This window comes from Grampus griseus (assembly GCF_964374135.1).
Source record: "Grampus griseus genome assembly, chromosome: 12".
Lineage (NCBI taxonomy): Eukaryota > Metazoa > Chordata > Mammalia > Artiodactyla > Delphinidae > Grampus > Grampus griseus.
In genome coordinates, this window is record NC_139006.1 from 51,196,355 (window position 1) to 51,212,983 (window position 16,629).

Consider the following 16,629-nt stretch of genomic DNA (forward strand, 5'->3'; position numbering starts at 1 on the left):
GCCCTTAGCTAGTTCAGTCCTGCCAGCGCGAAATCTCCAAGCAGGAGGTAACTCATGTCTGGGTTGGGTGAGGAGAGGAACTCTTCTACGGGGCATTCTGCATTTCTCAGGTCCCCTCTCTTCCTGCCGCTCCTCTGGGCTGGTTTGTTACCTCAAGGTACAGCCTGTTTTGAACCATTTCATAAGAATGGTTTGAGTGGCAAAGAGCCCTTCTTTATATCAGAATAGTTTCTAACTTAAGTTTCTTTTGGTTGCCACTAAATATTGAATATATTAAATCCCAACCAACTGTGAACAATATTTTATTTAAAAAAGGAGGGGGGAACTTCCCTGGTGGTCCAGTGGTAAAGAATCCACCTTACAATGCAGGGGACGCAGGTTCAATCCCTGGTCAGGAAACTAAGATCCCACACGCTGCGGGGTAACTAGGCCCGCACGCCACAACTACTGAGCTTGTGCACCTCAACTAGAGCCCACGTGCTGCAAACTACAGAGCCCACGTGCTCAGGAGCCAACGCGCAACAACTAGAGAGAGAAAACCCGCATGCCACAACTAGAGAGAAGCCAACGCGCCACAATGAAAGATCCTGCATGCCTCAGTGAAGATCCTGCGTGCCACAACTAAGACCTGATGCAGCCAAAAAAACCCCAAAAAAGATAAATCTTAAAAAAAAAAAAAAAAAAGAGAGAGAGAGAAGGGGGAATTCCCTGGCGGTCCAGTGGTTAAGACTCGGTGCTTCCACTGCACGGGGTGTGGGTTTGATGCCTGGTCGGGGAACTAAGATCCCTCACACCACATGGTGTAGTTAAAAAATAATAATAATAAAATAAAATAAATAGAAAGAGAGAGAAGGAGTCTTAGAACAGAAACGAATGCAGTTCCTGATGTAATATTGATCCTGTGGAATGCCGTGGCCTCATCTCCTTGGGTGACTGACTTGGGTTCAGCTCTGGGGGAGGTAGGCAGCTGGAGCAGCGACCAGGCTGCCAGGCTTGGAGAGGCTTGGGGACGTCTTGCCTTTCTTTCACCACCTCCCGACCGGGCACTCATGCTGCCTTTGGCTTTCATCCTGGCCTTGGGCCGGTTATTCATAGGGGCAGCACCTCTGTCTTGCCCTCTTGTCAAAGGGCAGCTGTCAGGGATGCAGACCTCCCTTTGGTTCTGAGAGAGGCTAAAAGGCATGGCCAGCAGGTGGTCCTGTCACTTAAGCCCTAGGTAGACCAAGGAGCTGACCCATCTATGCTTCTGAAACTTTGGTCTGTCTTTTGATACCTCTGTGGGTGAGCACTGTGTGCGTGTTTCTGGTAAATGCTTTCCATGAATGATTTCTTTTAAACTTAAAAAAACAAATTTATTTATTTATTTTTATTGAAGTATAGTTGATTTACAATGTTGTATCTTTTAGGCTTTTTAGTGGCCCCCTAAGATTGGTATAGATCCCAATTCACAGTTGAGCAAAGAGTGACGTCCAGAGAGTGAGTCTCTGTGCTTCTGGAACTATGCCTCAGGCACACAGCTCCTGTTGCAGTTCTTTTTTCCTGGGTTAAGTTTATATTATAAAATTAACAAAACTTGTTTTACAAAATGGTTTCCACTTTATCCATGAGGAATGAGTCACTCTGGCCGACTTATTTCTTTATTCTAGGCTGGTCATGTCTGCGGTGACGATGTGGACCTCATAGATGGGCAGCCGACGGGATCTGTGAGGATTTCGTTTGGATACATGTCTACGCTTGAGGATGCCCAGGCCTTTCTCAGGTTCATCATAGCAACCCGACTGCGCCCGTCTCATGGCCAGCCTCTCCCTCTGGCCACGCCTGGGGAGGCTGGAGCCCTGTCAGCAGAGAGCCTGCCTGCCACCAGGGCCAGACGTAGTCCCTCACCTCAGGAAGATGCTTCCCCAGACTCCAGGGTTTGGGACAATGCACCCACCACTGCGGATGCTGTGAGTTTGCGCCCACCTCTGCTAGAGACCACCAGAACCCAGCAGACCCCTTCAGAGAAAGCTGCAGGCATCCTGGATGGGAGCCTTGGGTCACACATCGTCACCAACATTTTCCTCTACCCAATCAAATCCTGTGCCGCATTTGAGGTAAGGGTTTTAGTGGCAGCTAAAGAGATTGCTTCTTTTTTGTTTACTTTATAATGTTGTTTGATAAAGCAAAGGAAAAAGTTCAGGAAGTGGAGGAAAGCATGCAGAAAATCAAAATCGTAGTAGGCACTCTCATTCTGCCTTTCTTGGTTCGGGCTGACTTTTGACCGTGGCTCTGCTTAGGGGGACCCAAGAGGATCCTGTTTCTTCGTGTGACCACCTAGTTACTGTCGATAGTTAAGGATGTAACTTTCACCGAATGTGTGTGTGCTGGCTCCCTGCTGAAGCGTCGTACGTGCTTTGTGTGTTTCATTTAATCCTCAAAACAATATTATGAGGTGCTGGGTAATATCACCCCCATTTTATAGATATGGAGCCTGGGGGCTACTGAGGTTAAGCACTTTGCCCAGGTCATGACCCCCTAATAAATGATAGAGCAAGGATTTGAATGCAGGTCTGCTGACTCCCTGGGTCCCTGCTCTCATGCGTCTGTTCAGCTCAGCTCTCCCCGTGAAGGTGAACTACATAATGTCTGTAAACATGCTGGCCTGGTAGTCACCGGAGCCGGGAGCTAGAGACCAAGTCCCAGGGACACACATAGATCATAGAAAGACAGCCTCATAGAAAGTTCCCAGCCTCCTGAGCCTCTGGGATGACAGGCTCCCTGGCTTCTGGTCGGACATACCATGGTCAAGGCTGTTTGTCACTTGCATTTCGGGCTGGTCACACAGGAGCCTGTCCTCCAATCTGAGACCATAAATAAGTAAGTTCACCTCTACTCGAATGGAGGCAGGTGAGGAGTAACAGGACTCTATTTTCACAGATGAGTCATGTCCCATAGAAGAGCCGCATTGCACAGATAGCGTAGCAGGAATTAGTGTTCCATTTTACAGACAAGGACACTGAAACTCAGTAGGTTTCCTTTTTTGCTAAAGGTCTTCTATCCATCTGCTCTTTCAGAAACTATACACTGAACACCTGCTACCTGCTGGGCCCTGGGCCTGCACTTGCTGTGCAGTGATGAGCAAAATGGAAACGGTTCCTTCTCTCAGGGTGTGAAGTATCTCAGAAGGGAAGCAGACACTTTATGACACACACACACACATATCTATGTATCTATGTATCTATCATCTATCCATCCATCTCCATCATCTATCCATAGGCCATGATTTCGTACTAATACCTCCAATTCCAACCCAACACCATAACGTTTATTAGGCCGTCCCCCTTTCTGCACTTGTAAATCCTGTGAGAACCCTGGCTCCCACTGTCCTCAATGAATACTTATTGGCCCAACTCCTTCCATAACCCAAAGCCCAGCCGCACCAGCTGAAAGCTCACCCCTCACATGCCAACACAGACACACTGGCTGAAAACTTGGCCCAGACAAAGAAGAAGAAGGAGCGAGGAAGCCAGTAAACGATAGACATGTTCCAACAGATGGGTGTGAAGAACTGTGAAGGGTCTGAGAAACAGCCTGCCACAGTTTCATGGATGCTGACAGAAGACATGAGATTCCTGGGTCAGAGATAAAGGACTTACTCACAACCCAGCATGCAGCATGAGCTTCATGGTGTGTTGCTTCTCTTTGTGCCCCAGGTCCCAAGACAGGGTCCAGAGGGGCCCAGGTGGATGCCGTGCTCATGTTCAGAAACCTCTAACTCAGGAAACCTGACTCTTTCATAATAGGATGCCAGCCAACCTGTGTAGTCTTCGATCAGGGAGAAGCCATTACCTTTATAATATCGGACTGTGGGCAAACCTGCCCTCTGTTCCAGAGGGTTGTAGAGCTGTTCACTATACAAACATCCTTGAAAAAGTAGTCTGGATCAAAAGGACAGTTAGTACTTCTGCTTCTTGGAACAGACATGCAGAAATGAGAAATCCATGGAGAAATGCCTCCCAATAACAGACTGTCTTCTAAAAAGTTATTTGTAATTCAAAACATGTTCTCCTATAGAAATAACGATTTAATGGTGGTTTCTGGGCCTAGCTACAATTATATAGACTGCTGAACTTGAGTGCTGTACTAGCAGAAGCAGCTGTAGTCTATGGGGAGAGGTCTGACGCACAAGACAAGTGAAGGGCAGAGGTAAAGGGATTAACATCTGTGGATCATCTGATATATTTCAGTTGCTTTACATTTTATATTTTGTTTTAGTTTTCACTCAGTCCTATGAGAAATGATAATAACGTCCATTTTACACATGACAAAGGCAAGGCTCAGGAAGGTTAGTTGTCCAAAGCTAATAACTAGCTGACGTGAGATTTAAGCCCAGGTTTGTCAGTCCTCCAAGTACCCTCCCCACTCCCACCCCACTGCACCACGTTTCTGCGTCTTGGATACAGGGCTTACCTTGCTTGATTTCAGTTTGCCTTGACACTGTTTCTTCTTGAGTGCTGCGCCCTCCCCCTGGGGCCCGCAGCTCCTCTCCTTCACTTCCCCTGATGCCTCAGTCTTCCCTCAGGTCCTTCCCAGCAGAACCCTCCCCAAAGTGCCCCTAGATTAAAAATTGCTTTCCTTTCTTCATTACCCCCAATTGAAGTTTTCAGATTCCTTGGAGAAGTTGATTTGAGTGCTCAGAGGAAAATGACAGGATGAAATTGATTCACAATTAGTGTGCGAATGTTGGTCTCTTAATCGTAATACTATTTCAAAAGGATTGCTTCACCTACACCCTTCTTTAACAGACAGCTGGCTCCAGAAGAGCCCTCACGGGTGGAACTACTGCACCTGCCGCGCTGTAAGCAACTTGTGTAACTTGCGGACAAAACTCCTGTAAAGACCTGGTCCCATGTTATTGAGATTTCATTAGGTTTCCCCTAATGTTCTTTTTCTGTTCCAGATCCCATCCAGGACACCTTATGACATTTAGTCCTTGTGTCTCCCTAGGCTCCTCTGGGCTGTACCAGTCTCTCAGACTTTCCTTGTTTTTATAACCTTGATAGTTTTGAGGAGTATCCGTCAGGTATTTTTTAGAATATCCATCAGTAGGGCTTCCCTGGTGGCGCAGTGGTTGAGAGTCCGCCTGCCGATGCGGGGGACGCGGGTTCGTGCCCCGGTCCGGGGAGATCCCGCATGCCGTGGAGCGGCTGGGCCCGTGAGCCGTGGCTGCTGGGCCTGAGCATCCGGAGCCTGTGCTCCGCAACAGGAGAGGCCACAGCAGTCAGAGGCCAGCGTACCGAATTAAAAAAAAGAAAAGAATATCCATCAGTTTGGGTTTGTCTGATGTCTTTCTGAGGATTAGACTGGGGTTATGGTTTGTTTCGGAAGTAGGACCACAGAAGTAAAGGGCTATTCTCATCATATCATATTAGGGTACTGTCAGCATGACTTACCACTATTGACATGAACCTGGAGCACCCGGTATTTGCCAGGTTTCTTCACTGTAAAATTTCCCCTCCACTCTGTTCCTATACTGTTCTCTTTGGAAGCAAGTCACTAAGTGTAGCCCACACTTAAGGGGTAGGGAGTTATAGGGAGTTACGCTCCACCTTCTTGAGGAGGGAACACCTACATCAATTATTTGGGATTCTTCTGTATGAGGGATTTGACTTTTTCTATTTATTTATTTGGACTCATGGGTATTTATTTTATACTTTGGATTATAATTCAGTACTACATTATTATTATTATTATTACTATTCAGTATTTTCCAGTTTTGGCCATTGGGCATGCTTTCAGTTGACTCCTGCATCCCTTTGACATACCTCCATCAGTTTGTGTTTTGAGCACTTCCTTACTTTTCTAGCACTACAGGGTGCTCCTGGCTCATCTTGTATATTCCCTGACCCAGCCCTGGAATAAACCATTTCTCCAAAGAATCCTGGTTCTTTCTATTGGAGAATGGTATTAAATGCAAGATCTGGGCACTGGGCATAATTTGTATTTTAATTTTGTAGAAATATGAAGAATTGAGGAAAACTTACACACTTAAAGTGGATCAACTCAGGGACCATTCCAGTGTAGCCACAATTTGTGCAATAAGTCTGTAGTACAAGGATATATGCCTGTTCAGGCATCCACCACTGTGGAAGGACACACAGAAAGCAGGTGGAGGCCTGTGGGGAGGGGAGTGGGACACAGGCTGGGGAGGGGAGTGGGACACAGGCTGGGGCGGAGACCTACTTTTCAAGTACACTCTTGTGCTCCCAGAATGTTGTGCTGTGCACACGCATTACCTACTTAAAAAGCAGGTTGAAGTGGAGAAGGGTGCAAACTGGATCTGGAGGGTGAATGGAAGGTATCTCAACCCCAAAGTCTCCTTTGCATTGTCTCCTTTGTTTTACTTCCTTCTCTTCATCCCTTTTTTCCTTCAGGAGTCTGTGCTGAATTTCTGAAGTCCTCTGCTTTAGTACAGCCGCTGTGCAATAAATGCAAAGGTGATTTTTGAGGAGCCCTGGCTTAAAATACATTGACCTTTTTGTTTAGGTGACCAGGTGGCCTCTAGGAAATCAAGGGCTGCTGTACGACCGGAGCTGGATGGTTGTGAATCACAACGGTGTTTGCCTGAGTCAGAAGCAGGAACCCCGGCTCTGCCTGATCCAGCCCTTCATTGACCTGCAGCGAAGGATCATGGTCATCAAAGCCCAAGGTCTGAAAACTGGGTTCAGTTTTACAAAGCAGCTGTCAAGAGTAGCTTTTTTTCTCATAGGAAAGTAAAGTCATGGCTCTTCCTTTACCAAATATTAAAATAATCCAAAAGGAAGTGAAATGATGTCTAGAAGAGACAACGGAAAGTTTGTTCCTTTTGCATTTTTGGAATTTCTTTGGGGGCAGATTTTTGGGAAGAGGTGAAGATCTGACGGTCCAATCAGAAAGTAAAGAGATATAGATATTGAAATTATATGTTGTCCTTTTACTTACATTCCTTTTAATTCCTTCACTCATCATATGTTCTGCAAGCTTTGATTCTTCCTTGTGGATTTTTTTTTTTTTTTTTTTGGCGGCACGGCTTGCAGGGTCTTAGTTCCCAGACCAGGATCGAACCTGGGTCCTCAGCGGTGAAAGCGTGGAGTCCTAACCCCTGGACTGCCAGGGAATTCCCCCTTGTGGATTTTTATTATGAACTAACACATATAAATTCATAGGCCATCTCTGTCCAGTGGACCCTTATATGATGATGGAAATGTTCAACATCTACATTGTCCAGTTTGGTAGCCACCAATCAGATGTGGCTACTGAGTGCATGAAATGTGACTAGCAGGACGCTGGAAATACATTTTAATTTTATGTGATTCTAATTAATTTAAATTACCAAATGTGGCTAGTGGCTACAGTGTTGGACAGCACAAGTATAGAGAATACTATAATACGTACTTACAGCATCCAGTTTTAACAAACCTTCTCATTTGGCCACATTTGCCTCAATTTCTCCTCCTCCTCTCCCTACTCCTTCCCACTTCTCTTACCTCCTACTACCCTCCTCCTTCCTCCCTCCTCTGCTACCTCTTCCTCCTCCTCCTTCTTTTAATACTTAAAAACATTACAGATATAGCTGAAATTCCCTATGTACTTCTCCTTGGTCTCATTCCTTCTCCTTCCACACCCCACCTACCATTTATAGAATATTCCAATTTCCCTCCTAACTTATAGCTGTACTTTTGTGATATATCCCATTTCCATATATTCAATGATTATGTTTCTTGGCTGTAGGTGTTCTATTCTGTTCCAGTGGTTTATTTTTTCTTGAACCAATAAGCCAATGTTAATAACTATAGAATGAATTTTGATATCTGGTAGGGCATGTCCTCCTACCTCATGCTTCCAGATTGTCTTGGCTATTCTTGGCCTTTTGTTCCCTCTATGAATTTTAACACATGCACGGATTTGTGTAGTCACTCCCATCATCAAGGTACAAAACAGTTCCATCACCCCAGAAAACTCCCTCATGCTAACCCTTTATAGTCTCTCTTCTCCCCACCCTTAACACCTGGCAATCAGAGATCTGTTCTCTATCACTATAGTTTTATTTTTTTGCGAATGTTATATAAATAGAATATACAATATGTGACCTTCTGACATTGGCTTCTTTCACTCGGCATGACACCTTTAAGTCCCATCTAAGTTACTGCATGAATCGGTAGTTTATTCTTTTTTTATTGTTGCGTAGTATTCCATTGTATGGATATACTAGGGTGTGTTCATCCATTCATCTGTTAAAGGACATTTGGCTTGTTTCCAGTTTTGAGCAGTTATGAATAGAGCTGCTCTAAACATTCATGTGCAGGTTTTTGGTTGATCACAAGTTTTCATTTCTCTAGAATAAATACTAGGTGTTGATTGCTGAGTCATATGGTAAGGATATGTTTACCTTTGAAAGAAGCTGCCAAACCATTTTCTAGAATGACCGAATCGTTTTTCATTCCCGCCAGCAATGTATGAGAGTTCCAGTTGTTCCACATTCTGTCAGCTTTTGGTATTGTCGGTATTTTTTGTTTTATTTATTTTAATAGGTGTGTAATGGCATGTCATCATGATTTTTTTTTTTTTTTTTTGGCCATACCATGTGTCTTGCGGGATCTCAGTTCCTTGACCAGGGATTGAACCCAGGCCACAACCGTCAAAGCCTGGAATCCTAACTACTAGGCCACTAGGGAACTCCAATCTCGTCATGATTTTAATTTTCATTTCCCTACTGGCTAATGATGTTAAGCATCTTTTTATGTCCTTACCTGTTCTCTTTATATTCATTTTGACCCATGGATTACAGAAGTGTGTTAATTTCTATATATTTGGAGATGTTTCTGTTTTCATTCTGCTATTGATTTTCAGTTTAATTCCACTAAACTCTCCAAAAGAGAGAACATACTTTATAGATTTTAAATTAAAATTTGTTAAGGTTTGGTTTATGACCAAGGATATTATTTATTGCCGTGAGTGTTCCATATACACTTGAAAAGAATGTGTATCCTGTTGTTGGGTGGAGTGTTCTATAGATGTCAGTTCTATACCAGTTGGTTGATGGTATTGCTGTTTTTCTCTGTACTTGCTGAATTTTTATGTACTCGCTACCAGTTCTGCTGCTTACTGAAAGAAGAGTGTTGAAGTCCCCAACTGTAATTGTGGGTTTGTCTATTTTCCCCTTAGTTCTCTTAGTTTTTGCTTCACTTAGTATTATTATGTCTCCTTGGTGAATTGTTCCCTAAGTAATGCTCCTCTTTATGCATGGTCATTTTCTTTGTTTCAAAATGTGAAGTGTGAAATTCTTTGTCTGATATGAATATAGCCGTTCAGCTCTCTTGTGGTTAGTGTTTGTATGGTGTATCATTTTCCACCTTTATATTTATTTCTTCTAGCTTTATCGATATTTATGTAACATCCCATAAAATGTATTAATTTAAAGTGTACCATTCAATGATATGTTTGGTATATTCACAAGGTTGTACAACCATCACCACCATCAATTTTAGAACATTTGCCTCACCCTCAAAGAGAAACCCCATACACATTAGCAGTCACTCCCCATTCCCAACCTTATCCCTGGCTTCTGGCAACCACTAATCTACTATCTGTTTCTATGGAGTTGCCTATTCTGGATGTTTCATATAAATGGCAACAATATATGACTGGCTTCTTTCACTTAGTATAATGTTTTTAAGGGTCATCCATATTGTTGAATAATATTCCATTGTATAGATATACCATATTTTTTTATCCATTCATCAGTTGGTGGATATTTGGATTGTTTCCATTTGTGGTTATTATGAATAACGCTGCTGTGAACATTTATGTATAAATTTTTGTGTGGACATGTTTTCAATTCTGTTGGATATGTACCTAAGAATGGAATTGCTGGGTCATATGGTAACTCTGTGTTTAGCATTTCCAAAGTGACTCCATCACCATTTTACATTCCCACCAGCAACATATGAAGTTTCCAATTTCTCCACATCTTCCTCAACACTTGTTATTTTCTGTTTTTTTTTTTTTTTCCGGTACGCGGGCCTCTCACTGTTGTGGCCTCTCCCGTTGCGGAGCACAGGCTCCGGACGCACAGGCTCAGCGGCCATGGCCCACAGGCCCAGCTGCTCCACGGCACATGGGATCTTCCCGGACCGGGCAGGAACCCACGTCCTCTGCATCGGCAGGCGGACTCTCAAGCACTGCGTCACCAGGGAAGCCCTATTGTTGTTTTTTTTAATATCCATCCTAATGGGTGTGTAGCAGTACCTCACATGGTTTTGATTTGCTTTTCCCTAATGACTAATGATATTGACCATCTTTTTATGTGTTTATTGTCCATGTGTGTATCTTCTTCAGAAAAATATCTATTTAAATTCTTTGCTTACTTATTTTTAAATTATTGAGTTGTAAGAATTCTTTATATATTTGAATATAAGTCACTTTTTAGATCAGATTTGCAAATATTTTCTCCCATTGTGTAGACTTCCTTTTCATTTTCTTTATGGCTCCATTTTACATTTAATCTGCCTATATCATATTCAAAGTGAGTTTCTTGTATCCAGCATACAGTTGGCTCATGCTTTTTATCCATTCTGACATTCTCTATTATTTTCATTGGGATTTTGATTGCAAAATTACATATTTTGTAATCATATTTTGATTGTAATATTATAAATTAATTTCAGGAGAATTTATATCATATAATATTGAGTCCTCTATATATAAATAGTACCTCTCTCCATGAAGATTTCTTTACTCCAAAATTTTAATAATAATTTATTAAAATAATTTTAATACTATTTTCCAGAAAATTTTTGCACACTTTTTGTTATATAATTGTTTATTTGAGTATTTTGAGCACTATCTTTTTTTTCTATTAAATATTTTAACTGGTTATTTTTGTAGTATAGAAACACTGTTGTAGTATAGAAACACTGTTGACTTTTGTATATCAGTGTTTTACCCAGTACTTTTTCTGAATTCCTGTTAGTTTTATTAGTTGGTCTGAAGATTTTCTCGCATGTTCTATATAAATAGGCATATCATCTTCTAATAATGACGGTTTCATATCTTCCTTTTCAATTTTTATTCACGCCCTCTTTTTTCTTCTTTTCTTGTTGCATGGAGCAGTGATGGGAAATATCCTTTTTTATTACTGACTTGAATAAAATTCTTCTAAAATTTCAGAAATAAGAGTTGTATTTACTGTACATTTTTAATAGATTTGTTTTACCAGGCTAAAGTATTTTTTTAAATTTAGCCAAAAGTTTTATCATGATTAATAGTTCTTACTAAATGCTCTTTCTGCATCTGTTGGTTATATTTTTTCCCTATAGTCTATTAGTGTGATATCTTAACATTAGTCGATTGTCTAGTACTGAACTATCCTTGCATCCTTGGAGAAAAGAAAAAAACTATTTGGCAATGATTTTTTGATACATTGATGGATTTAGTTTGCTAATATTTTATTGGTATTTTTGTACCTATTCTTATTAGTGAGATTGAGAAGTTATCTTCTTTAAAAAAATTTTTTTTATTGAAGTATAGTTGATTTACAATGTTGTTAGTTTCTGGTATAAGCAAAATGATTCAGTTATAAATATATATATAGTATATATGTATAGTATATATATGTATATACATTTTCAGATTGTTTTCCATTATAGTTTATTACAAAATACTGAATATAGTTTCCTATGCTATGCAGTAGGACCTTGTTGTTTATGTATTTTATATATAATTGTTTGTATCTGCTAATCTCAAACTCCTAATTTATCCCCCTCTTTAACCATAACTTTGTTTTCTATGTCTGTGAGTCTGTTTCTCTTTTGTAAATAAGTTCATTTGTATCATTATTTAGATTCCACACATAAGTGATATTGTATGATATTTGTCTTTCTCTGTCTGACTTACTTCACTTAGTATGATAATCTCTAGGTCCATCCATGTTGCTGCAAATAGCATTATATCATTCTTTTTTAGGGCTGAGTAATATTCCATTGCATATATATACCACATCTTCTTTATCCACTCATCTCTTGATGAACATTTAGATTGCTTCCATGTCTTGGCTATTGTAAATAGTGCTGCAGTGAATGTTGGAGTGCATGTATCTTTTTGAATTATTGTTTTTTCTGGATATATTCCTAGGAGTGAGATTCCTGGATCATATGGTAATTCTATTTTTAGTTTTTTAAGGAGCCTCCATAGTGGCTGCACCAGTTTATATTCCCATCAACAGTGGAGGAGGTTTCCCTTTCCTCCACACCCTCTCCAGCATTTGTTATTTATATATATTTTTAGTGATAGCCATTCTGACTGGTGTGAGGTGGTACCTCTTTGTAGTTTTGAGTTGCAATTCTCTAATAATTAATTGCTGTTGCGCATCTTTTCATGCACCTATTGTTGATCTGTGTGTCTTCTCTAGAGAAATGTCTATTTAGGTCTTCTGCCCATTTTTTGACTGAGTTGTTTGCTTTTTTGTTATTGAGCTATATGAGGTGTTTGTATATTTTGGAAGTTAAGCCCTGTTGGTCACATCATTTGCAAATATTTTCTCCCAGTCTGTAGGTAGTTGTTTCATTTTGTTTATGGTTTCCTTTGCTGTGCAAAAGCTTGTAAGTTTGATGAGGTCCCATTTGTTTATTTTTGCTTTTATTTCTATTGTCTTGGGAGACTGACTTATGAAAACATTGGTATGATTTATGTCAGAGAATGTTTTGCCTATGTTCTCTTCTAGGAGTTTTATGGTGTCATGTCTTATGCTTAAGTCTTTAAGCCATTTTGAGTTTATTTTTGTGTATGGTGTGAGGGTGTGTTCTAACATCATTGATTTATATGTGGCTGTCCAGCTTTCCCAACACCACTTGCTGAAGAGACTGTTTTTCTCCATCGTATATTCTTGCCTCCTTTGTTGAAGTTTAATTGACCGTAGGTGTGTAGGTTTATTTCTGGGCTGTTTATTCTGTTCCATTGATCCATATGTCTGTTTTTATGTCAATGCCGTGCTGTTTTGATTACTGTAGCTTTGTAGTTTTGTCTGAAGTCTAGGAGGGTTATGTCTCCAGCTTTGTTCTTTTATTTAAAAATTAATTAATTAATTAATTTATGGCTGTGTTGGGTCTTTGTTGCTGTGCACGGGTTTTTCTCTAGTCGTAGCAAGCAGAGGCTACTCTTTGTTGCAGTGTGTGGACCTCTCATTGCTGTGGCTTCTCTTGTTGTGGATCACAGGCTCTAGGTGTGCGGGCTTCAGTAATTGTGACATGTGGGCTCAGTAATTGTGACTCACAGGCTCCAGAGTGCAGGCTCAGCAGCTGTGGCACATGGGCTCAGTTGCTCTGTGGCATGTGGCATCTTCCCGGACCAAGGATCAAACCCATGTCCCCTGCATTGGCAACGGGATTCCTAACCACTGCATCACAAGGGAAGTCCCTCCAGCTTTGCTCTTTTTCCTCAGGATTTCTTTGGCAATTCTGGATCTTTTGTGGTTCCATATAAATTTTAGGATTATTTGTTCTAGTTTTGTGAAAAATGTCATGGGTAATTTGATAGGGATCGTATTACATATTTAGATTACTTTGGGTAGTATGGCCATTTTAACAATATTAATTCTTCCAATTCAAGAGCATGGGATATCTTTCCATTTCTTTGAATTGAGATGTTACCCTCTTCTATTATACTTTTCTTGTTTACATTTGTATACCCAGGATATTAACATACAAAAAGAGTTGAATGGGTTACTCTTCTTTCTATTCTCTGAAGCATAAAAATGTATGTCATGACTAAATAGGATTTATCCCAGAATATAAGGAATAAGAGAGAGCGAAAACAAATACCCAAATATCTTCCACTCCAAATCAGCAGCACTTTGTGAGGTGGTGTGGTATATCAGATGTTCTGCTCACTTGTAGGGACTTCCAGCACTGTGGGTGGAGGAAGGGCATCCTTTTCAGGACACGTATGGTAGGACAAACTTTTGGCCCTAAATAATAAACATTAAAACAAGGCATTATAATTGTTTTATGTAAATGACTTGTCACTCCAAAAGATTTCAGGTATCTTGAGTCCAGAGGTTGGAATCTTTTATTTCTCTGTATCTCCGAGCTGTACAAGCACAGGGCTTAGTATATCCGGAATGAACTCAATCCCCATGAACTTTGTTGGGGGCAGCCCTTGAGCTCAATCCATATGGGGACCCCAGATTAGGTTGCCTGTTTAGCAAGAGGCCTGCGATGACCTTTATAAGCCAGCTGAGGGCCATATTTATGATTATATATGTTTTGTGCAGAGTCTTGGGTAAGGGTAGAAAGAGGCTGAGTGCAGGCCTCCTGCTGGCAGCCCAGGGGTGCATTTCCACTGTGCATTTGTACACGTGCTGTCCCCCTGCTGTGGTTACTTCCTCATAACCAATGTTCCAGGACTCACTTTACTGTTCTCCCCTGTGGGTGCACACCTGGTGCAATCCCATCCTTCCATGAACAGCCTTTTTTTTTTTTTTTTTTTTTTTGCGGTACGTGGGCCTCTCACTGCTTTGGCCTCTCCCGCCGTGGAGCACAGTCTCCAGATGCACAGGCCCAGCGGCCACGGCTCACGGGCCCAGCCGCTCCGCGGCATGTGGGATCTTCCCGGACCGGGGCACGAACCCGCGTCCCCTGCATCGGCAGGCAGACCCCCAACCACTGCGCCACCAGGGAAGCCCCATGAACAGCCTTTTGACACAGCAGCATCTCTAATCACTCAGCACAGCACTCTCCAAACTTCTGGAGCTTTCTGGATGAGGCCTCTTCTGGCCTTCCCCACACAGGGACAGGAGTGTGGAACTGGTCATGCTTGTATAAGACATGGACAAACAGGGGACAGAGCTGATGAAATACCTCTTACGCATATTGTTACTTCTCTGTCTTTGTTGTGGTGAAAGGCTTGTCGTGCTTGGCATGGGTCTGGGTAACAGTCATGATCTGACGCTCGTGAGTAGGAATGGATGTACCCGTTGCTGTGCTGTGTGTGATGAAGCAGGACCAGCATGAGCAGGGATACAGGTGTGCTTGCTGTGTGCTTGCTGGGGGCAGGTTGGGTCATGCCGGTGAGCAGTGTGACTGGCGGCAATGCTGAGAGGGTGCAGGGCACGGGTGGGCCACACAGGAGGAGTCCACAGAGTAGGAGCCGCCACAAATTCCGCTCAGGTGTCTTGGCTTCATGCAGTTCCCTATATTTTTAATGACTCACGAAGGATGAGAAGGAGTGCAGAGTGGCAGAGGCCCTCAGCCGTTCCAGCCTTTAGCAAAGGTCTTTCACCCATCAGTAGCCATGGATCAGTTTTCTCTAGTTTCTTCCACATGTTTTATTCTAAATCTATTGAAAGAATGAATACCACTTTAGCTGAGTACTGGGTATATGAGCGTTTATTATTCTTCAGACCACTATGTATATATGTTAAACACTCCTTTGTATGTACGATGTATGTAACAATTTTTTAGAAAAGAATGGCTTCCCAACCCCACTGACATAATAACAGTTTTTTGGGTTTTTTTTTCTTGGTGATAATGATGATTGATGCAGGAATCCAATTTGATGCTGATTCCTAGGGGCTACTGAGAATTGACACTATACTGACATCCTTACAGAGTGAGCCTTCATGTCTGCCTGCCTATTTCTAGAGGATCTAAGGTAGCCTAGTGAGCAATGATGTCAGGATGTGGAGTCACGCAGAGGTAGAGAAAGCATTCAGAGGAATTTGTAGTGTTCCAGGGACTGTGGATGTGACTGCCCCAGTGCAGAGTCTTCCATGGCAAAGCTGCTCGATGCACACGCTGTTGGTGGTACCGATAATGAGGAAGAGAATCTCTGTGTTATAAAGAGATTTCCAAGACTCAGCCACTGACTTGATTCAACCAATTTCCAGTGTCATTAAAATTCTTGTATATTTCAGGATAATGGACTTTTTTTTGGACATGTTTTTTTTCCATGATGATAAATTTGTCTCTAACCTTTATTCAATAGGGATGGAACCTATAGTGGTGCCACTTGAGGAGAACAGCAACCCAGCTCAGATTTGCCAAAGCAAGGTCTGTGCGGACAGGTGAGGCTGCAGCAGGTGACATTCGCAGGTCTAGCTGCAGGGCGGCTCAGAGTGGGGAAGAGAGCAATGCCCTGTGCCATCGGTCCTCGGCTGCATCCTCTGTCCAGTCTGCTGCCGCTTCCCCCTCGCACACTCTACTCCAAGCACACTGGCTCCTAGCTCTTCTTCACACCTACTAAGCATGCTTCCTCCTTAGGACTTTGCACTTGCTGCTCCCTCTGCCTGGAATGCTCTTTCCCTGTTTATACCCCCGCAGGGTTCACTTCCTCACCTCATCGGGTCTCTGCTGAAAAGCCTCCTTCTCAGAGGGCCCACCTGACCTCCCCTAGGAGCCAGCCCCTCCCTCTCCACTTGCTCTGCTGAATTCTTCTCCTTCTCATTAATCTTTTCCCCAACATATACCTTCAGTCCCTCCTGCTAGAATGCCGAACCCGAGAGAGCAGGACTGTCTGTGTTGCTTCCTGTAGACCCTGGAACAGTGTGGTGTGGCGGGAGGTGAGGTGAGGCAGGGGACAGTTTGGAGGAGGCATGGTGGAGCTCAGAGGGGTGGC

At 42.4% G+C, this 16,629-nt stretch overlaps 1 protein-coding gene across 7 annotated transcripts in view; it reads left to right on the forward strand.

Moving 5' to 3' along the window:
• MOCOS (molybdenum cofactor sulfurase) overlaps positions 1-16,629 on the forward strand; it is a 57,608-nt gene that overhangs the window by 22,058 nt on the left and 18,921 nt on the right. For all 7 annotated transcript variants that reach the window (XR_014297519.1, XR_014297520.1, XR_014297521.1 and 4 more), the window contains exons 8-10: positions 1,647-2,093; positions 6,526-6,688; positions 16,000-16,078. Coding sequence is in view for 3 of the 7 variants with exons in the window: in XM_082667404.1 (XP_082523530.1) it covers positions 1,647-2,093; positions 6,526-6,688; positions 16,000-16,078 (689 nt within the window). In the remaining 4 variants the exon portion in view is untranslated. The remainder of the gene's footprint in view (positions 1-1,646; positions 2,094-6,525; positions 6,689-15,999; positions 16,079-16,629) is intronic.